At 32.6% G+C, this 23,442-nt stretch overlaps 1 protein-coding gene across 1 annotated transcript in view; it reads right to left on the minus strand.

The window, feature by feature from the left end:
* Nucleotides 1-23,442, minus strand: part of LRP1B (LDL receptor related protein 1B) — a gene marked incomplete at both ends in the record, with an annotated part of 669,864 nt that overhangs the window by 53,336 nt on the left and 593,086 nt on the right. Inside the window, 11 exons of the mRNA XM_084288908.1 lie at nt 1,138-1,379; nt 2,124-2,243; nt 3,272-3,406; nt 3,959-4,096; nt 4,365-4,487; nt 6,155-6,277; nt 8,971-9,103; nt 10,013-10,119; nt 11,137-11,266; nt 11,885-11,991; nt 20,800-20,916. Of these exons, the coding sequence (XP_084145034.1) occupies nt 1,138-1,379; nt 2,124-2,243; nt 3,272-3,406; nt 3,959-4,096; nt 4,365-4,487; nt 6,155-6,277; nt 8,971-9,103; nt 10,013-10,119; nt 11,137-11,266; nt 11,885-11,991; nt 20,800-20,916 (1,475 nt within the window). The remainder of the gene's footprint in view (nt 1-1,137; nt 1,380-2,123; nt 2,244-3,271; nt 3,407-3,958; nt 4,097-4,364; nt 4,488-6,154; nt 6,278-8,970; nt 9,104-10,012; nt 10,120-11,136; nt 11,267-11,884; nt 11,992-20,799; nt 20,917-23,442) is intronic.

Consider the following 23,442-nt stretch of genomic DNA (forward strand, 5'->3'; position numbering starts at 1 on the left):
CCACACATATTCATGCCATCAGTTGTTCATGACATCATGAACAACTGTCCACTGGTGCCTGCATCCTCAGGGTTTCTGCTCAAAGGTCAGAAATGTCATTCACTTTCAGAGGTAATTTTCTTGGAGGAAAGGTACTTAGAGCTGGTTTCAGATGTGCAAGATTTGAATGACAGATGAATGATTAGTCTACTGTTGCTATTGGTGTTTATTCTACTGGATACAAAAGCATCCATGTAATGTAAGCTTATCCCTGTTAACTCTTAATTTTAAGGAAACAGCTAGAAAGACGTTCTTTCTAACCTCACTTCTAGTGGCCAAGAAAAAAAAAAAGAGTAACTGAGTAACTCTCCTTTTGCCATCACATTTAATACAGTTAAAAATCTAAATTTAGAGAATTGTAGAAACATGGACATACAGGTCATTTTGTTATCTTCAGTTCAGCAATAACGTGTTCCTGAGAATCTTCTACATATAGATTAGCTAAAATGAATATCAATCTGCACTTCATTTGTTTATAAATAAAGACTGCTTGAAGTTACCCTAGGTTAGAAAAACCCACATTTCTGCAGCAAATGCCAAAGTTACATTTATACTCATTCAAAAATAATTACACATTTAAATAAATAAAGAAATAAATACTGGTTTCATTTTTAAGTGCTTCTCATAGATTTTCTTATATTATTGTTTACCTGGTCACAGGAAATTAGGCCTCCCTTTGGCCTATCTAAATTTTCTGTTTTCCAAGTATTTAAAATTCATGCCCTTCTTTAAACCATATCACTTATACATACAATATCCTCTCTTTTTTTTTCCTCTCCCTCTTAAAATAAAAAGTATATATATACCTTCCTAGTACATAATATTTCCCAGTTTCTAACATATTGGTTATTTCTGTGTAGAACAATTTTAAGTATAGTTGTGTTCTGCACAACTTCGTCATGTGTTCTACATGACGAAGTCTGTCAGAGCCTTGAAAGGAAAGGCATAGTAATTTAATTTGACATGTACTATTTGAATAAAATAATTATCAAATAAGAATTTTGGCTTATTAAATCATCATGTTATTATAAACAATTAGAAAAGAAAAATAAATGGAAAGATGTTTGTTATTTGTAATCTTCGGGTTTGTTTACTTACTATCAAGCCACTGTTACTTTGCCTTCTCTCTCGGTCATGAAGTTTTTTGTAGAAAATTCCTCCAGGATTAAACTGAGTACTCCAAACAATCATGTTCCCTTGAAAATATGCATCCATTCCAGTTATCCTTGAATTATGTTCAATATGTGATATTTGTTGATGAACATCACTGTAGTTGAATGGATATGCAAAACCCAGGATGTCAGTGTCATTAGCAACATAGAGAACTTGATCTTCAGAGCCTAGGAATTATTATAATGAAACAAAAATAAGGTAAATGTCAACTAATGCAAAAATCAGTGGTTTTCACTCAAGTAGCTTTTTGGTGTTTATCTTACTATTTCTTATGTTAAAAAAACACTTATGCTCTGAACAATAACCGCAACTCTTCATTGATACTATTATATGACTTCAATGCTCTCCAGACTCACACTGTGACATCTGACATTGTATATTTCAAGGAGTGTGTAATGTAAGAATTTGAACACTTTAAGCAATATACAAAAATAGGGGATATTATGCATATATCCATAACCCATATCAATTGCTACAAATTCTTAAACACATGTTGTGTCTAAAGGGTCCTAAACAAACACAAACATGCCAATACGCATTATTTCAAAATGCTGTAGTATCTTTGGTGAAGACAATGAAGCTTTGAAAATGACTACAACAGAAGCACACTGGACCAGAGTTGCTATAGAACACACACAATGATGCCTTAGGTCTCAGCATTTCAGACAGTGTTTATGGACACATGTGCAATATTTACGGTTATCTAGTTACCATCTAGACTTGGATATCATATATGTTATTCATAAGAAAGGTTATTCTGAGTTGTTTTGAAAATTACTTTGTGTATTATTCAAGAAATATTTATCTAAATATTGATTATATATGCAACACATCAGTGCTACCAACGATGTACATAATAAATGACTTACTATACCCCATTTATTCATTTATTATAATTTCAGTAGCCTTACCTTTTGCTACACAACTGTTATTCCTCTCCTTATAATTTTTCTCACATGCACATTTGTATGACCCTTTAATGTTATTGCAATGTTGGGAGCAGGCACCAAATACCATACACTCATTGATATCTGTGAGAGAAACAAATGCAGTTTATGAATCTATATTCTAATACTATCTATTATTTAACTGAACATCCTGGAAAAATGCAAATGAAGAAAACAAACTCATAAGTATCAGTATATCTTGCAACAGTGAAAGGAAGCTTTCTGAAATTATTACTAACATTATTCCCACTGTAATCAACACAACTCAGAAAGACATATATATATATTTCCTATTTCTCCATCCTTCTTATATAAACCTATAATCATTCGAACTTGAAATCAACTTTGAGAATGAAAATGCCTGCTACAATTATTTCCAACATATCTACCTCTATTAGACTAAAAAATAAATGACCACCTGTTATTGGACAACCTCCCATGTATAGCATTTTCTCAAAAGTAAAACAATGAATCATTTTTATTCAAGAGTCTATTCACTTGTGCAGATCACTTCAACAGGACTGTCATTTTTTCTGCAAGTTACTGTTCATCAGTAAAAAAAAAAAAATTCTTAAACTATCCTTTGGAAGGTAGAAGTACTTATCCTTAATTATAACATCTTTTTTTTTTTTTTTTCTGCTCAGTGTGGCATCATAGATATTAAGACATCTTTTCTAAGGTATTTTACCTTCAAACTATTTATCTTCATTTCAATTTTCAGTTTCATCTTCATTATTTTTAAGCATCTAAGGTATTCTCACATATATATTTAAAAGCCAGTCCTAAATGGTCAGTTAAATATTCTATTAGACCACAAATCATCCATTAAAACCTTGAATTAGAAATTCATTTAATATTTGTACTGAACCTTTTGACATTCACAATCAGTGTTAATCTTTGATAACTTCTCCAGGTATGTGCACAACTCTACATCCCGTGAGTCCTTTCAGTTTCTTATCTCGGTTTCTAAATCTCACAGCTATGAAACAGTTTGGGGGAAAAAAAAAAAAAAAAAAAAAAAGAGGCATGCACCCCCTTTTTTAGCATAGAAAATGGACTACCCAACTGTCTTTTAACACTTTACAGTGAAAAGTGATGGAAAAGGTCTGTACCTTCACATTGTCTATTTCTCTTGTTTCTCTGAAATCCAGGTTTGCATTGACACAGTAGGGATGTTTTTGTTTGATTACAGTATGCATCATCTCCACAAGGATTCACATTAGCTTCACATGTATATTCAGTGACACCTAAACATAAACAAAATGTCTAAAAAAAAAACTGATAGATTTGTTTATCTGTTAAAAATGACATCAAAATAACAACAAAAAATGTTACAAATTTATCTTTCAGTTGAAAGATCAAGGTAAATTTTAATATATGACATTACAGTATTTACATACATATGCATATAAATTGATGCTATTTTCAACTACTTAGTTGAAACACTGCGCTTCACATGAAGAATTTAATACCAAAATTTATCTTGCTGCAGATGTGAAATAAAGTGCAATTCAGCTGATCTACTCCAAAAAGAACTACCCAAAACACCCTAAAGGCTATTGCAACTTTTCCTTCCTTTTTGGTACATCAAATAGAATTAAAATCAGGTAACAATTAGCTGCCTTTTCTAATTATTATTTTTTTAAGACTATGTGTGTACCTGTTTATATACACTGTACAGGTTATGTTATTTTCATGTTATACTTCAATGCTGTTGAAGAGGTTTTCAGTGGATGAAAGTCTCAGTTTATTCTTTATTTTCTGCTACAATCATGAAAACAAACTGTCAAAAAACTCACTTATTTTGCAGTCTTGCTCATCTGAACCATCTCCACAGTCATCAAACCAATCACACTGTAGTTCCATTGGAATACATTTCTTATCATTACAAGCGAATTCATCTTTTTTACAAGGTCTTGTTTTATATGCGATTTTATCTATGTAATTACAAATGAGTAAGAAAAAAAAAATCAGTATTTAGTCAGTATTTAAACTTTTTAGATTATTTTAGACACATGTAAATTGAAATGACCACGAAACATTAAGCAACTGGAAATTATTTCAAGCTTAATTTCTTTCAATTTCAAACTCTGATCTACTAACCTCCAGTTAAACTTTACTGAAGGACAAGCAGATCTCTGTAACAAAGTTTGCCTTCAGGTTGTTTTCTTTGATCTGAATGCCTTGAAAGGTAATGTCACCTACCACAGTGATCTTCATCCGAGTTATCACCACAGTCATCAACCTCATTGCAAATCTGTTCGGGTCGCAGACAAACCCTGTTGTTTCTACATCTGTATGGCCTTGTTGGAGGGCATGGAAACTTTACTGTATATTAAAAAAAAAAAAAAAAAAAAAAAAAAAGAAAAAAGAAATCAGCTAATACCCAGCTAGTATTCTTGAATCTTCTTTAATGTCTCCCTATCAAAGCAATGAGCAGGCATGGGAACACAGCTGTCCTTGACATATGAATCGTACTTTTTATGTTCTGGTACCTAATAAAAGAACACTGAAGTAATGTTTACAGTGTAAGTTTTTCATTTCAAGAATGAAATTATTTTGTTTGATATGGGTAATTACACTTTTTTTTTTTTTGAGAATCATTAAATATGACAAATAAAATAAAAGAAGTAGCAAAGCTTATCTATATTTCAATGTAGAAACTACTTTTTCCCATCTATGCACTTCCTCTAAGAAGCTTATTTTTTCACAAATATCTTTTCTGAAATTACATGAATAGAAGTAACAATGGAAAACTGTATCAAATTGGATGTGCATAACAACTATTTGCATCGATGATTCCATAGATTGTTGTTCAATGGAATGTTAATTATAGCTGTAAAAGTTAAGTATAGCTGTAAAAAATATTTTCAACATTAATTTTACTAAACTTGACTGAACTCATGAAAATAACTTGTAGCTGTTAATCTAGGATTTTTTTTTTTTCCCAAGAACTCTGAGAATTTCAGTTTTACAGTGTTTCAGATTTATAAAATTTCAGTTTTATAGCTTCTGTGAAGTTATTTTATTCACGATTGCAATGGCAGGCGTCCTGAAAGAAGGAACACACAGTAAAAGTTTATCATAACCTATTATCTGACACCTGCTTTCTCTCCTGTTTCCTCATTGGCTAAGTACTCCAGGTTCACAACCTATTTGACGCACTTCTATACCATATGGGTACAATTTAATTTGACCAACCATTAATTTCTTCTTTTCCTTTTTTTCTCCTTCTGCTCTCATGACTAAAGGGCCCGTGATTTTTGTTTTTACTGATTTTGTATGGCTCACCCTGTTTTTCTTAGCTATCCTCCTTATTTTGGGACAGTGGGATCTTTCCCTTATCTGCTTAACATACTCCACACTGCTATGCTTTACAATCACTTTTGAATATGCAAAGTTAGTGGAATTTTCCACTGCAAAAACACCTTCTATTGCAAAAACACGACTTTCTTTCTCACACTAGCTAATAGATAATGTCTTTTGTTTTGCGCATTTTTGGAAAAAATGACTTTGCTATTTCTAAAGTTTTGTGATGCTAGACTTCTTTAAAAAATTACTCAAGGTAATTTCTATGTAATGTAATAATACATTTAGCATTAGTTACAGAACTGTTGGTTTTAGAATAAAGAAGTATACATCTACCAGATAGACATAACTTTAAAAAGGCATGTAAGTAATTTCTTATTTGACATCTACCTTGTAATTTTAATAGAGGTAAAGACTGTAAACTGAAAAAAGAGAGAGCAGGGGAAATTATATCCAGTTCCTCTGTCTAGAGTTTTCACTAACACAGGTAACAGTATAACACAATATGAACTCAGTATTTAGAAAGTATTACTTTGCTTGTATGCTCACATTTCAAGATAATCTTCTAAAGATCAAATGAAGAAAACTTATGTTCTTGTCCTTATATAGTTCGGTATTTACATGTTATTTCTAAATCACTTACTGGTGTTACTACATTGAAAACACTGAAAAATTTAATGCCATACCACACATTTCAGCAACTTCATCAGAGTTATCTCCACAGTCATCTTCTCCATCACAAACCCAAAAATGCAGTTTGCAAAGAGAATTGTTGCACAAGAACTCATCAGCTCTACATATACTTCCCCCTGGAAGGAAAGAAATAAGACAGAAAAAAAAAAAAAAGACAGGAAAACAGACAAAGACTGAATGACAATTCTTGATGAAATCAATAACATCATTACACATATTATCTGCAAAGGATGACACATAGTGTAACTACATGAACAAATCCCACATGGGCAAGTTGAAGAAGCAGAGGAAAATACTCATCTCTTCCTTTACCATATGCTGCTTCCGCTTTCTCCTCATGACTGTTATATCTAGCAATTTCCTATTTGGCCTGACTAGAAAGGGAAATTACCAAAGAAAGACAATGACAACTCACCAGCTATAAACTTTGATATTAGGGTAGATCTAGACATACAGGTACAGAGTAGATACAACTAGGTGACCTCTAAAAGTCTACTTTTCATAACTTCTGAAATATCTCATTGGGATATTTAGCAGACACAAAACACATCAAGAATATTTTTTTTCCATACAACTTCTGTATTGATTGATTTCTGAAACATCTAACAAAACAGAATAGAGTGTGAGAGCTAGAGGGTTCAAGCTTTAAAAATGCTTCAAGCTGGATTCAATTTTAATATGTGCAGCAGTAAGAAAGTATTTTGTTTCAAAGATGTTACAACTAAATTTTACCATTACAATCAATGAAGTTATAGAAACTTCTTGAAGTTCAATTTCTACAGAACATAATTTTCTGGTAAATGGATTCTCAGTTTTCTGAGAAAAGTAGAGTACAGAAGTAAAAAAAGAAGAAGAAAAGGGCCATGTACCTGCAGAGGAGGAAACAATGAAATTTTATAAGATAGCATCAAAACTCTCCCTGTGGCTTTGTTCAATGCATTACATCTATTCTAATAGTTAGATTAAGCTCCAGTGGTTTTTTAGTTATTCACTCAGTGCCCTGTTCACACCCCATTAAAACCAACAGAAGGGTATCTTTCACCATAAAAGGTTCAGAACAGGTTTAAATTTATTTATTTATTTATTTTTTCAGAACAGTAATTTGCATGAAATACCCACTGTGTAAGCAGATGTTGGGAACTCTCATACTATGTTACTGAATATGAGTCACCTCCATTGCAAATATAAGTTACAAGCAGTAACATAAATTTTATTTATTATTATTATTCATGGAAAAATAGAATGCAGCTTTTTTTTTTTTTTTAATTTCAGAAGACGTGAATATAAATAATTGTGTGTATAATCACAATAAAACCACAACACTGGTTGAATCATAAGACTGAAAGAAACTAAAAAGTTGTATTTTTTAAACACGCATTTGTGGGCTATAAATAAATAGTATGGAAATTGTTTCAGAATTATATAGAATAAAATTCCATTTGTGTTTGCTGTATTTTGAAAGAGGAAAAAAATAGTTAGCAGTGAAATAAACTGGCATTTGTTTTATGTGATTGCTCCGCCTGCCATCATTCTTTTATAGAATACATTTCTATAAGAGAAATCATAATTGTGACATAAACACAAAGTATTATAGCAATAACCAACTAGGCAAAAGGTTTCTTATTGCATTATAAACAATTTGCAGTTCACAGAAGCTTCATTATGCCATCCAAAGAATAATGTAGGCTTCAGATAAAATAAGTATGTTCCTACTTATTCACAGTTCATTGCTTTTTGAAGAGATATAGGCTAGATATTTGTAAAGGTAGTTTTAAAATGGACTTCTAAAAGTTTGTTGATTTTTCCATCTTCTTAAAACGGTTCATATTTCAACACTTCCAAATATGATATTTGCTCTTTGCAACTGAACATCTCTGGAACAGATTTCGGATTTCCAGATTTCTTCATTTTCCTTCATTTCTTCCAGATTTCATAATTTCTGGTCTGTCTTTCTAATTAAATCATCCCATATAACCTCTTCCTCCCTTACCCCCCCCCACCCCCACCCCAGGGTAAGCATTGTTGCTTAGTAGTTTTATGACAAAATAATGGAAGGATATTTTACTCTGCAATTGCTTGCTTCACCTCAGATTATTATTGCTTACTTTTGTACCGCATTATGCTATGCCTTTGAAGGTAAACACAGATCATATGATTCTAGATGCCTAATCCACAGAACTATACTCTAAAGAGGAGGAAAAAAAATAAAAGCCTGGAAAAATAAAACAAATGCTGAGTAAAATGCTCTGTCTTTGTCATAATTATTGCGTTAGTACACTTAAAAATCTTGTGCAGATTTTTACACTGCTACTGCCTTTTTCATGGTCTTAAGCTCAGGAGAAATACTAGGGGGAACTTCAACAACATTTAGTTGCTTACATGTACACATCTGTATGTCATACATGTATACAAATATATATGAATGCAGAATTGAAAAGGTATAGTAGAACAAGATTTCTGAATTTTTATCAACTATGTAACAGATATATTTCTCAAAAACATTTGGAAGTTTAGTCATAACCATGAAGGTATAAGCATAATGTTTAGCTTCAAGTGAATAAAATTATGTGCATAGTTCGGTTCTCTCAGGAAAGAGAATTCAAAGCGTGGTCTGGTTAGATGGAGGATTTCATCTACGTGAAACAACAGAAAATTGGGGTCTTTATTTAGATTTTTTTTTCATTATAATGCATTGTTTTCATCTTATTATTACTTCTAAGATTGTTTTAAATAACAACAGTCTGGTAATATGGTATGTATTGCTGATTTCTTTGATGATACAGAATACACTACCAGTAAAAAGCCCAACCTTGGTCACAGTCTTCTTCATCACTGCCATCCACACAGTCATGGATTCCATCACAAAGCCATCTGACAGGAATACAGTAAGCCTTATTTTTGCATCGAAATTGATCTTCTTTACATTCTGTTACACAATCCATCTGTGTGAATACAGATGTGAACTAATTATTAATGACTAAAAGTAACAACATACTTAAAGACAAACCTAACAAAATTTACTGACAGTTTTTCACTGCCCTATGCATTTAATAAAATATAGTTGTCTCTTACAATGGCATGTGTAATTTAAATAGTTACTGAAGTCCAAGTGAAATCATAACCACACTATACATGTTCTGATAGCGCCTCTGTTGCTCAGTATTAGCAATGGAAACGGTGGCTATATTCATCAGGACAGTCAACTGTCCTGAAAGAAACAATCCTGGATATGAAGCCAGCTAGTACAATCTGTCTCATATCCACATCAATCTGGACTACATACCTTCAGAGTGGATTCAGAGTCTTCACCTGCACTAGGTAACATTTAGCTCATACATACTTCTGGCTCTAAATGGCAGCTTTATGGCTTTGAGAAAAACAAACTATTTTGTGTCTTTTTTTCTTGAAGTTATTCAAGAAGGTATTAGTGTTTTAAAAAAGATATCAACGGTTTAATATCTAGGAAGAATATGGCTTGAAGGCCCATGGAGAGTGAGGTGAGTCCTTGGATTATTTGATATCTCGAGGACAGAGGGAGGCAAATGTGACACAAACTCATCCATGCTGTGAGTACAGAACAGTCCCTGAAGTGAACTGCCCCAGAATGACATCCAGGTGTTGATTTAGGGGAAACAAATTGACCTATTTGAAAAGAAGGACACACAGCAAACAAACATAATCCACTGTAAATACAAAGCAACCAAAATCATGGGGCTAAGTTATCTGACAGTGTTCAATGAATGCAGGAAGAAAAGAAAAAAAAAAAAAAGAAAAAAAAAAGTGTTTCTATACAGTTTAAAAATTGTTACAAAATTCATGCCAGACACTAGAAAAATAAAATTGTCAGTTACCTCATCAGATCCATCAGCACAGTCATACTCTCCATTACATTTCAAAGATGCTGAAATACAGCCTCCACTTGCACAGATATACTCACTTGAAGAGCAGGTTGGAGACGCTGGTTACAAACACATATTTTAGCATTAAGAAAAAGATAACTTATACATAAGCTGTCTTATGATTCCATGTCTTTATCTGGTTTAACAGAGTGTGCAAGCATGTATTTATAAATGATGAACTTTTCTGAACTTACAAGGAAATATTTGACAAAACTGAATTGTCTCATCCTAATTAAATTGTATAATGACAATGAAAGGATGTGTTTTATCACTGAGAAATTTCTTTTTGTGTTTTCCTTATGTTTGGTAAGGATGGCAACTATGCATATACACATATTCACAGAATTAGTATATTATAAAATGCATGCTTAAAGTGGGGCTAGGCTTTACCTAAATTATGTAAATGTTAATAATTAAACAAACTTAAGTTATATGAAACCACAATTTTGACATGCACACATTATTAAAATTTTAAATAAATACTTATTAATCAGCTTTTATTTAAAATACAAGTAGACATTTTTGATGCCTTAGAAATCAGGAAAGTTGTGTCATAAAATTCCATAAGCTTCATTAATGCAGATGAACCAAAAAAAAAAAAAAAAAAAAAAAAAAGCAAATATAAACAACTACATTTTCCAAGACAATAATAATGAAATAAAACAAATTTGCTAGAGTAAACCTTTGCGTAAGGACTAGTAAATACTGAATTAACACCATAAAACAAAAAACTCCAGATACCTTAGTAACATGCCAAGAGATGCTGGTGTTATCAGAGCAAAATTTTGTAAGCTGATTTATATTTCACTAAAATTAAATACCATTCCTCTCAACAAGTTTCATATTGTGTGGCTGTATATATATTTTTTTTAAACATGAGTAGGAAGACACAATGATACAAACTCAAAAGTAATAATAAGTCATTATTTCAAATAAGTCTATATCAGACTTATTTGCACTCCTCCCTACTCGTAACTCACAAGTTCTCAAGTTGTTGACTTATTTTCTCCTTGTTTCATTCTGATTTATTCCTTGTTCCATTCATTTTTATTTGTCAGCATTATATAAAACAATACCTGGTTCACAATTTTTCTCATCATCCCCAAGTTTGCAGTCTTCATGACCATCACATTTCCATTTTGCTGATATGCACTGACCGTTGGAACACTGGAACTGGTCCCTTGAACAGCCTGTTTCACAATACCTCTGTTACAATAAAAACAATGTGCATACAAAATCAAGAGTTTAATATAAACATAGGCAAATATACAGCTAATCAGAGAAATTAATGGCCATATCCCTTCACATTATTAAATACACCAATGCCTTATGAAATAAAATATCTTTGTAAGTATGATCCATGAAAGGTGGGAAGCACCTGAGGTCCAATACTAGCAGGAAAGGAAAGGGGACAAAAGGAAAGAACAGAGAAACTGTAAAGCAAATATCCATGAAACTTCTACTACATAAGCAACAGTCTACATATTTTCAGCAAAAAAACATAAACCAAACGAACTGACTGCTGGTATTGAAAGCAATAGCTACCCAGCTGGGACAGAAAATGTATGGAGGATGGGAAGAGGTTCAGATCATTGATGGGGCCAAAAAGATGTAGATAAACTACAGATAAATATGACTTGATTTTAAGTCAGCTTCTCCAATTAAATAGGTTCAATTTAGTAAATACATATGTATTTATCGGCTCATGTCTACAATTTCTATTACTGCTTATTAAAACAGTCATATGTGGGAAAACCATGGTCAAACAATGTAAGGTCAAAAAACTACCAATTTTCTCAAATGTTTCTCCTGGAAGAAACCTACCTCATCTGAGCCATCTGCACAGTCATAATCTCCATCACACCAGAATCTTGCTGAAACACAGTCTCCATTTGCACAAAGGAAGTCTTTCAAAGTGCATGTTTGAGGCTCTGAATAAAGAAAAGTAACAACCAAAAGTAGTAAATTTCTATTTATTAGCATTTACATTAAAATATTTCGTACAAAAACAAACAAACAAACAAAACCCAACCAACCAATCAATGAATTACTATAACAAAGTCAAAAAAACACCAACTCTGAAACTCAGGATTTTTTTGTCTGTAGGATTTTTGTGTTGTTAAAATTTAAAACTAATTTTCATTTACATATAAGATATTAATGAAAATTCTATCATTTCAGTTGACATATTTCTTTAGAAAATTATGTGATGATGAATATGTAAACATTATTTACTTTAATGCATGCATATTATCACAGGTTCAGTGAGAGATACCACAGACTAGAAATTTGTTTTGCAGTCATTACTATCCGATCTAATTAGAACTAAACAGATCTTTCACTTTCAATCGCTCAATAGTGTTCCTTTTATCACATACCTTTTAGCAAATATGTATGTCAAGAATTAGCTTCCCCTGTGCTAAGCATTCAGGGGAACAATCTTGAGATGCTAAATGCAATACCTAAGAAGGAAGGTTCGGAGTTTCAAGTAAAGTAATTCAGTTTTCAAGCAATCAAATATGGGATGAAACATGACAATTATCTACTGACCGAAATGCTGACAAAACTGTTAAAGTAGTTTAACAGAAAGAGAATACAATGAGGTGCAAAAGTTAATGGACAGCAAACTTTCATAAAAAATACACTATTGTCAGAATGTTTGAAAACAGAAAAGAAGTAAAGGTAAGAACAAGGATGGAGTTTTTAAGTAATGTCAGAGAAAACAGAAAGATGTTAGATAAAAAGAATCTTAGGAGCTTACAGATGGACAGGAGACAGTAAAAGTTGGAAGATAAATGGGATATTTTTTGATAAATTGATATGTTCTTCTATTCCCTAGGAAGAAACAAAACACAGGTAGGTCTGAAGTCATTATAAAAGGCGGACACAATAAAAGGGAAGAGCAGACAAAATTAATTCAAGGTACAGGCAAAGCAAACAGAAGTAGGCCTCAGGGAATGATGGAGTAATCGTGAGAAAGTGAGATTTGCTGCTTCAGCCTATTTACTTCACTGTCTGCATAGCTCTGCGTTTTTGCTTTTACTGCCATGAAAACACTGGACAGGGGATCAAAGTGGAAGATTCTCCCAAAAGAATACCATGCACTTTCTTCCTGAAAATGAGGACAAACAGCTGGTAAAAGGTCTGAAGGGCATGTCCTATGAAGAGAGGCTGAAAACACTTGGGTCATCTAGTGTGGAAGAAAGAAGGCTGAGAGGTGACCTCACTGCTCTCAACAACTTCCTGAGGAGGGGAAGTGGAGAGGTGCAGATCTCTTCTCCTTGAAAACCAACGACAAGACATGTAGGACTGGTAAAAACTGTGCCAGGGGAGGTTCAGACTGCATATTAGAAAAAAATTCTTTACTGTGAGGGAGGTCAGACACTAGCACAGACTTCCTAGTGAGGTGGTTGATGCCCCAGGCCTGTCAGTGTTCGAGAGACATTTGGACAATGCCCTCAATAATATGTTTCAACTTTCAATGGTCAGGCAATTGGACAAGATGATCTCTGAAGATCCCTTCCAACTGAACTAATCTATTCTAAAAGACACTGGGGAAAAAAAAAATGAAGTCCCTCTGGACTTTGAACCATTAGATTAAACAAAGGTACAGAAGAGATAATTGAGCAAAATGTAATTGAGCCTCTATATGCAATTCAGTCTTGACTGCCACACAGATTTTGGAGAGTAGCACTGAAAAAGCAACCAAGGTTTATTTGTGAGAATATTTCTGTTGGAGGAAACACTTTATTATATAAATAATGTAAAATCAAGAAAAAGGATTGATTGTTAGGATCTTTTCAACAGAGAGCTGGGAAGAGTTCAGGCAAATGGCAAACAACAGCAACTAAATCAATGGAGGGAGGGTGAAAAAGAGAAAGGAGAAACTGAGAGCAAGAATAGACTGAGTAATGCTAAAAGGTCTTTAAACAGGAATGGAAATTAGCAACATGCCTGTTTTTTGGGAAACGTAACAGAGTAATCAGGGAAAAACTAAAACAAACAAACAAAAAAACAAACAAATGTCATTCCTTCTCCACCCCCAAAATTAGAAACTCCCAATTGAGAAGTATTTGGCAGATAACACCAGCGTGAGAACACATTAGACATGAGTTGCACAGATCTCTGGTGAAGTCAAATGAAGGTTTTTTTTGTGTGTGTGTGTTTGTTTTGTTTTGTTGTTTTTTTTTTTTTTTTTTTTTTAAGAAGTCTCAATTTGTAGAAATCAAAGACTGTCTCAAGAAAGAAGTATTTCTGATGGATTTTTCAGCTTCTTCTTCATTTGTTTTCCCCTCACTTAATAAATAAAAGTCAAAATTACTCTGTTTGAAAGTTTTTAGAGAGGAATTGCATTTTTCAGGTAGGCACAACTTTTCATTTTAAAGCTGTAGGGAAGTAGTAATAAAAGCAGATCTACACCAGTTTCATCAGTTCTCCAGCAATGTTATTTTTAAGCAAATCAAAGGTTAGCATTTATATGGATTCTTAGATTATATACATAATACTAATTTTCTCAAAGCAAAAGCTCAATGTATAAATGTCAGCAAATCACTGACATTTGATTCTCTTTACTGTCAACAGGCCAGGAAGAGGAAGTTCAAGATATGATAAATTATGTAAAGGAAATACTTTGTGGAAAAACAATTCACATGCAAATAAGCATTTGTCATGTTTCTGTACTTATTTGCAAAATATAAGCAAATACTTTTTCTATACTGCTAATGAATTATTTATAAACAGAGATTTGATTCTGCAAAAATGTACACAATGAGCTAACTTCTCATTTCTCTGTTTGCAAGAAATATTTCTTCTGCTGTTGGAATACATCTATGTGATTTACATATGAACACAGAAGAGCACTTTCCCATCAGTGCTGTGGCTGTTAGTGAAAGGAATAAGTATTAATAGACCTCTGTATAACCAATAAAGGACAGCATCTTTCAGCTTCTGCCTTATAAAAGCACTGAAACTCCTTCCTGAGAAAAGCATTTTTGAATTATTAGAAAGAATCTTATTTGAAACACAGAACATAAGATGATCTCCTTTCACCTTTTAAAGTTGGAAAATTATCTGTAGAGCCAACAGACACTTTTGTTATCAGTTTAAATGATAGCAAGAATGGGATCTCATAAGAAAGACTTAAAATCATTTCATATTTGGGGTTCAATTTCTTATTTAATAAGCATGGATATTGTACTGTCATGAACTGACGGGATTTTATTAGGAGACGAAGGTACATGCATATAACTCAGAGGGAAGAACAATTTTTTTTTTCCTTAAAATAGGATATGAGGTTCAAACTTATACTGTAATTTTTACCTGTATTTGTGCAGGCCAAACATGTTTGCTCCTTATGAGGATTCTGTGTTTTGCAACAGCTGTTGCAAAACCAACTTTTAGAAAAACTAATTTATATACAAGGAAGGGTGCAACCTGTATGTAGAAAAACAAGTAACAGCAACATAAACGGGATGGAAGCTCTTCAAACAGAATGGATTAGGGTTGTATAGTGACCTCTTGATTCATTCAGGCATTTGGCAGCCCATCATATAGACTTAGAGGAATCAGGGGGACGTACTTAGGCCATACTTTCTTTCAAGGTATTCAAGATTCTGAAGACAGAGAATGAAGCCATTATGTAAAATGCGAAGCAGAAATGCATGTAAAGCAAAATTATATTACATAGAGAGACCTTCAAAGAAGTCATCCACGTCTCAGTTCTTTTGAAAATGTTTGCTTAGTAATCGACAAAGATTTTGTGTTCTTGGTTAGACCATCATCAATAATAAAGTTTTAGCCTATTACACAGGATATCTCAGGTATATCATGCAAAATATGCTGTTCTATGGACTCTCTCTATGGAGCACATAATTAAGATAAACACTAAGGAAGAGTCATACAGAGTCATTAAGCAAACAGGAACCAAGTTCAAAATTAAGGGTGACGATTACTTATTCAATGGATTGTTTCATTGTAAAAGTTAATTACTTCACAAAAGAATGGTAAAGATGGGGGGGGGAAACATATCCAGGGGCTCAAGAGATTTGAAAGAGATCTACTGAGTTTTACTAGATATACAAAGCACACATGGATAAGGAAAATCAATGAGCTGAAAATATGAATTGAAAGAATACTCAGAAGACATTTCTGGCTTGTCATGGTTTACTCTGTCCTAACTACTGGCCACTACTGGGAACAAACCAACAAAAAGGACCCCTGGTCTGAAGCAGCATGTTTATATGCCAGAGCACTGAATAGCGATGATGTAGTAAGTGATATTTGTAGTAGCTAGATATTATTCTCTGTACTGAAAGAACTACCTTTACAAATGACTACATGATACAAATATATGCCTCAAAGTCTCATTTTGTGAATGGAGGTCTCTGCCTCACTGGACGAAAAGGATGTAGCTGGGGATGCTGTATTCATCAGATATACTACCAGATAATTATGTGGGAGCGAAACCTTTCAGTAAGCCAAGCCAGAGTATCAAGTGTGATGCATCCACATAACATAAGCAAAACAGTATTAACGTGACAAAATGAAAGAGGAGGTAAAATCAAAACCATTCTTCCTTATAAGTCTCCATTGCTATACAGCTAAAAGCAGTAGCATAGACCATCCTGTAGAATGAATGCCTGTAAGCATGAAATAGTTAATCATTTTTTTCTTTGTGTATTTAATGTGATTTTTGAAACAGATTTTAATTTTTTATTTTGCTATTTTTTCAGCATCATGTTTAATCAAAAAGACACCACTTGTTCTTTGTTAATCTAGGCATAGAACTGGTAGATGTACATAAAAGAATAAATCTTTAGTACACATCATTTTATTGAAGTAAAGCCTTTACTTGCCTTTAGCTACCACTGAAACCTAGCTGCTTTTAGAAAACTGACACTACGCATGGTCCTATTTGCGTAAAATACTGTTTTTTACAGTAAAAAACTGATTATAGGACCATGCGTAGTGTCAGAAAACTGACACTACGCATGGTCCTATAATCAGTTGAGCCTTAAGCAGTGTAAAGAATGCAGAGAATTTATAGCACTGTCCACTCAAGATCTACTCATGATGACATTAAGAGACATTCCAGCTTAGTTTCTTTCAATATGCTAATTTAAATGTTTTCACTCAGACATTAAATAATTGCTGGTTCTCATTGCATTTAGGATACAAACTTATCCAAGGACAAAATTAACTAATTTGTTTTCTTGACAACTTGTAAGCGCAACAAAACACCGAGAAGATTATCCAGCAACTGTAATATTTCCACACTGATTGAATGCATGTCCTTCTACAGCATTATTACATTTGCTTTGCTTCAATGTTTACAGTACTTTATATTTTCTTTAATTACATTCAATAAAACATTGCTGGTGCCTTCTTTTGAGCAGGAATAAGACTCATTACTACAGATTTTCCCATTTTTAAAGTTCCCTGAAAGAGAAAATACTTTGGCCTAATTTCTTTAAAATAACCCCAAAAACTCTAACAGCATATTCCCCTTCCAAAAAGATAATAATTAACTGAGAAGAGTTAAAAATACCTTGCTTTGTTTAGTGCTAGCAGTATGAATCTTTTCTGTCCTTAATAATTCTTACTTATTTGAGAGGGTCAAAATGACAGGAGGCTGCCTTCATTAGGATTAATGTTTTAAAAGGATTTTCCAGTTTTGAACATATTCACTGGAAAATTCAATTGCTACTTAAAAATATTTATGGCAAGTTTGGTAGTACTGTCAGTTACTGTCTCTTTTCATTGTAACTGCTGCTTCTCATGTGTCCTTGTCTAGGTTCCCATTAACATGGCTGTCCTCTCTCTTCCTTGAGCTACTCCTGTCAAACTGCTTCCGATATGAAGTTGTGGGAATGGGTGTGACATCCTTCACTAGTTTTCTGTCATTTTTTTGAAGGAGCACAACACTTCTGCATTCATCTATATAAAATGATGTGGTAAGAAGTTCATTAGATAAGAACTACAAAGAAGTAAATAAGCTGGGAAGAATGGTTCACACTGTACATTGTAAGACAAATGCAGGTAAAGAACAAAAAGGTCTGGAGATGCTATGCCAGAAACACAGTCTTAACAGACATATCTCTTGGCATTATAGCACTAATAATTTTTCACCCCCATGTGTGATATTTTCTAACTCCTTTTTGCTGCTGCTAACTTCAGGTTACTATTGTATGTGAAAGTAAATAATATAGATAAATGTACATACTTGAGTTGAATTTCTAAAATTCAATGAATTCATTCTGTATTCTTGAGAAACAGCTCATTTTCTGATATAGCTGCCTGAAAAGTCCTTTGTAAATTCATGTATGCTATGAACAACTTATCATAATGTGCCACGCAATACATTTTGTCAAATTCTTTTGAAGCTCTAATTTAATATATATTTGTTTCACTGCACTTGATTCTATAAGTGGCCAGACAGCCCATAAAGAATTTTCTACATCTATTTTGAACAACTGAACAATATTATGTATTTTCCCAATGCTTCTGAGATTTTGAATTTTACAACTGTGCCAGCATACTGCATTTAATTTAGACAGCAGAATAAGAGATTTAGGAAGAAAACAGAAAGAAAAGTATGCATTTGACAAGTAAAAGAAAAAAAGAATACTGAAAAGCAAACACAAACTACAATTCATCACTACACAAAGATCTGTTTAACACTTACATATTGTAAGGTTTGTTCAGAGAATTTAAACAATTTTAGTTTGATGCACAGGCTGTATCCAGATACTCTCAACTCACTAATTCTGTCCACTACAATTAACTACAGATTTCCTTATCTGAAAGTCTAGAGAACAGCCAGGAATGGAGTATATAACTTAGGTATTGATGTGAACACAAAGATGGGAAGCTTAATAAATACATTTATATATATATATATATATATATATGTATAATCTTTATTTAATATATTATATAATTATTTTTTATTTATTTTTATATATTTTATATATTTATTTATATAATATATATAATTATTATATATATATAATAATTATTTATAAATAAATAAAAAGAAATTGTTGAATAAAATTGCTGAATAATTTCTCCTATATTATTTGAACACTTGTTTTTACAACCTTATTCTATGACAACCTAAACGTTACAGAAGAGAATTATCAGTTCTGGACAATAAATAAATACCACTTCACACATGACAAAATTTCAAGTAAGATGTTTGATACTTATTTTGCAAACAGTAGTAATGTTTAGTGGAGGTGGGCTTTTGTTGTTGTTGTTGTTTTGTTTTCTGTTTTTAATTTCCAACTTTTAAAAAGGTTATCCAGTCACATAGATTAACACTGCTATACCAAACCCGTGTCTTTCTTTGATTTTTACATGAGCATAATAGAAAATAATTTCTTGCTATTTATAATAGAAATGGAAAAATCTCACCATCACTAATACTCAAATCCAAAATAAAATATCCAGTGAAGCTAAGAAAGCTTTTGTGTGTTGTCAGCAACACCTGCTTCCCTGCCCCATGTCCTGTCCAGGTTTAACAATAAATGGCTCTGAGTGATTACTGAGTCAGATGGCATTTTCCTCTTTAAATGAAGCATTTGCATTTGAAAACTATGGCACCATTGCTTTCAGTAACTCCCTTTTTTTTTTTTTTTTTTTTTTTCCCAAATAGATAGTGATCAAAAGGCATGTAAATCCACTTAAACTTTCAAGCTAAATGAACTAGTCTTCAGACATCCTCTACCTCTGGACAGCATATCTCAAAAGGGAAAAAGGAGCAAACAGCACTTACACACCATGTGAATGCCTATTTTATTAAACATTCTGGCTTTGACAGCATTCTAGACCTCAAAGATGCTAAAAACACATTCAGGATATACAACCAGAGACATGCATTCAAGATTATCTGTACAAAAAGATATTAATTTATTGTATTTCTAAGAACAAAAGAAAAAAGGAACAGAAATAGTTTGCCAAATGAAGAGAAGATGCTTCAGAACTACTGCTGGAATTTCTATATAGACAATATTTATGCTATATAGACAACAATTGCAGGATGAAAGAAACAATTATGAATTTGTCATTGCTTCCTGAGAATCAGATCTAAATAACACACTGAAAGTGATATTACAGAGATTTATTAGGCATTGGAGTTCCTAATGGGTGGACGAGAACTAGATTAACCAAGCTACTTTCAGTAACAAGGTCTACTTTTTGATCTAGTTAAGTATTATAGAAATGGGTTACCAACGGCACAAAACGCGGCAAATCATCTAAACAATATACAGAAAGTGATGGGCAGATAGTGTATGATCAAAAAATTGTTTAACAATTTGTTAACAGTATTATTATTATTGTTATTATTAAACAGTAATTGTTTATTGTTAAACAGTATTTCTCACTGAGTATGTTTTATGTTTCTTATATAGAGATAATAAACATGAAACGTAAGAGTAACTGACAAAGGTAAGCTAATTCTGACACTAATTATTGTGAGTTCATCGGGTTATTGACAACTCACAATTCAGACTTTTTTTTTCTTTTGTAGCTCTCAGAGAATTGCAGATCTTTAAGAATGAATAAAATTGGAAAATTTCAGCAAGAGACATTTTCGATTCTGGTTTACTAATTTTCAGTGGATCAGATGGCATTGTAAGAAAGCACATATGTGCAATTTATCCAAATTAAAAAAAATACTCTTACATGTTAAACTGACTGTACTCATTGTAACATGCACGTCGGTAAAAGTTACTTACTACAGTTCTCTTCGTCAGAATTATCACCACAATCATTTTGACTGTCACATCTCCAATGATCTGGAATACAGTTGTTGTTTTTGCACTGGAATTCATGAGGCCCGCACGTTTTTTTATCTGTAATTAGGATGAATATCATTTATATCACTGCAGAGTCAAAAGTGGAAAAATTGCTGACACAACATTACTAAACACCTTTCAGAAGGAGCAACCTAAAAACTTAAAAAGTTATTTTCAGAACTAATTTATTTGTCATATCACATTCTTTAAAAAATTCTTTATTCACTCTTACCAAAAGAGATATACTTACAAATTTGATGATAAAATTAAAATACACACTGTAAAAAACTCTCATTTGAAATAGGAAATGTGAAATTTAGAAGTGATGAACAGATTAGCTTGGAGGGGTTAACAATTGAATCTCAAAAAACACATTGACTTTTCCTTGAATTTTACTATAAGATTGCTCTACAAAAGATCAGATCACAGTAAACTACATTTTTTAAAAAATGTACATAATACATATTTCTCAACAGCTATGTTTGCATGCAATTATTTAAGACTAATCAAACGTAACAAAAAACTTTGCATTTTGCTTTGTGTTTTCACCTTTTGTTGTCTTGGACTGAAAGTCTGCTTACACAGAGGAAAAAAAGCACATAATGCTAAACTGAAATTAAATTTCTTCATGCAGTAAATTCTCAATGAGATTTCCTGTTTACAGAATAGGCAAAACCTACTGGGGATGCGTGAACACTCTGAACTACTCCAGCAAGAAGGATTTGCATCTGCGTTTTATTTTTTTATCTCACTGTGATGATATTTCAACAGAAATTTCTTAAATTTCCATTCAGCTATTTCATAACTTCCCAGATCAAACTTCATGTTGCTATTATGACAACTTGATAAATTCTAATAACTGACAGAACAAAAGAGAATTAGCTTAAGTCAACCTGATTTTTCTGCCTCTGAAATAGAAAGGATGATGTCCCAAATTAGAGATATTACAATTGATGCCATGGCCCAAACTGCTGCTTTTTGTAGTTTGATTTAGGTGTGGTTCTGGAACTAGAGATATAGAGCAAAAAAAAATACCTGAATATCAAAAAGGTGGCGGCAAACAGCGGCATAGCTCCTCACACTCACAAATTTGTTAATTAAAGTACTACCTCTTGCATTTGTTCCCCATTCTCTGCCAACTTCAAGACTATAAACAGTTTTCTCAAAAAGTACTTATGATGTTTGTCAAGATGACAGAAGTAATTCATAGATAGTTACTGATAGTTCAGTCATGACATTTCAAATACTTACATGGGCAAACACTTTTAACTTTTTAGCTTTTAACAATGGCAAAAAACTTTTAACATTATAAAACATAAAAAATGAGAAAAATAAAAACCAGAACTCTTGTATTTGCATCTGTAGCTTTGTAAAAGGTGGTTTCAAATCAGAAACCCATCCTACACATTAAAGTACTTCTAGTAAACTTTATAATCCCACACTACATATCTTCCCCCAAAATGAGTCCTAAAGATTACTCACAGATCATATACTATTTGTTCTTCCACATTGGGCAGACACACAAAGATCTAATCAGTAACACATGGAACACAGAGATAACATCCTTTCTTTTCAGCCACCTGCTAGGTTGAAGACAATGTGCAAGATATCTTTTCTTATTCTTTATAAAGAATCACCTAGTTCTCAAGAATGCTGAATACATTTTCTACGACTGCCTCTTTACACTTTTGTAGAAAGACTGGATTTTATTTTAATTTTAATATCCTTATGTGTATTCTAAATGTATGAGTACTGATAGAATATTAATCTTTCTTCTTCCTAATTTATCTAAAACAAGCAATAATTTAACTCTTTCCTTTACAAAATACTTTTTATATCTGCAAAGCTTTCTTCACTTGAGAAATCTGAAAGCTTTATTATTCCTTTGGGTTGATTCTGGTCTCTTATAGCAGCTTACAGTTGTCATGTCTTATGGACCAGATTTCTTGTTTTTTCTTTCCTTCTTCACATTAATGAGAGCTCAGGAAAACACTAGGACAATGGAACTAAGATATAACAAAGAGAAATATTTGGGAAAGTTGTGTAGCAAATATATGATCTTGCAGAAAGAGCGATTTATTCAGCTCAAAAGAGCTGTATACATACAGCCTTGTATACATACAAGCACATTCATACCAATACCAATGAAATAAAACCAAAATTTTGCCATTAACTGCATTACACTGCAGTTTTGGGGATTCACCATCAGGAAAAACAAACAAACAAAACAAAACAAACCACTTATGCTCTCTAGGCTAAAAAGCAAAGTAATATTTAAAAACGGAGGAAGCAGAAAACAAATCATACTAACATTGACACATTATGCGAATAGAAACCTTAAATACACGTAACCTTTAAAGCAGATTACAATCACTTTCCAACACTGAACACAGCTTTCTTCATATTCTAACCCCAAAAGGGCCTTTTACGATGTAAAGGAGTAAAGTTGTGAGTAAGGATTACCATAATTTAATGGCTTCTTTTAATGCAGGCATGAATTAACTTTACCTATTGTTCTTTGAAAAACACCACATGCTCATTAATAAGCATGCATTTCCTAACTACTTTAATTGTCTGAGTTGA

Source organism: Netta rufina (assembly GCF_964035555.1).
Source record: "Netta rufina genome assembly, chromosome: 6".
In the NCBI taxonomy this organism is placed as follows: Eukaryota; Metazoa; Chordata; class Aves; order Anseriformes; family Anatidae; genus Netta; species Netta rufina.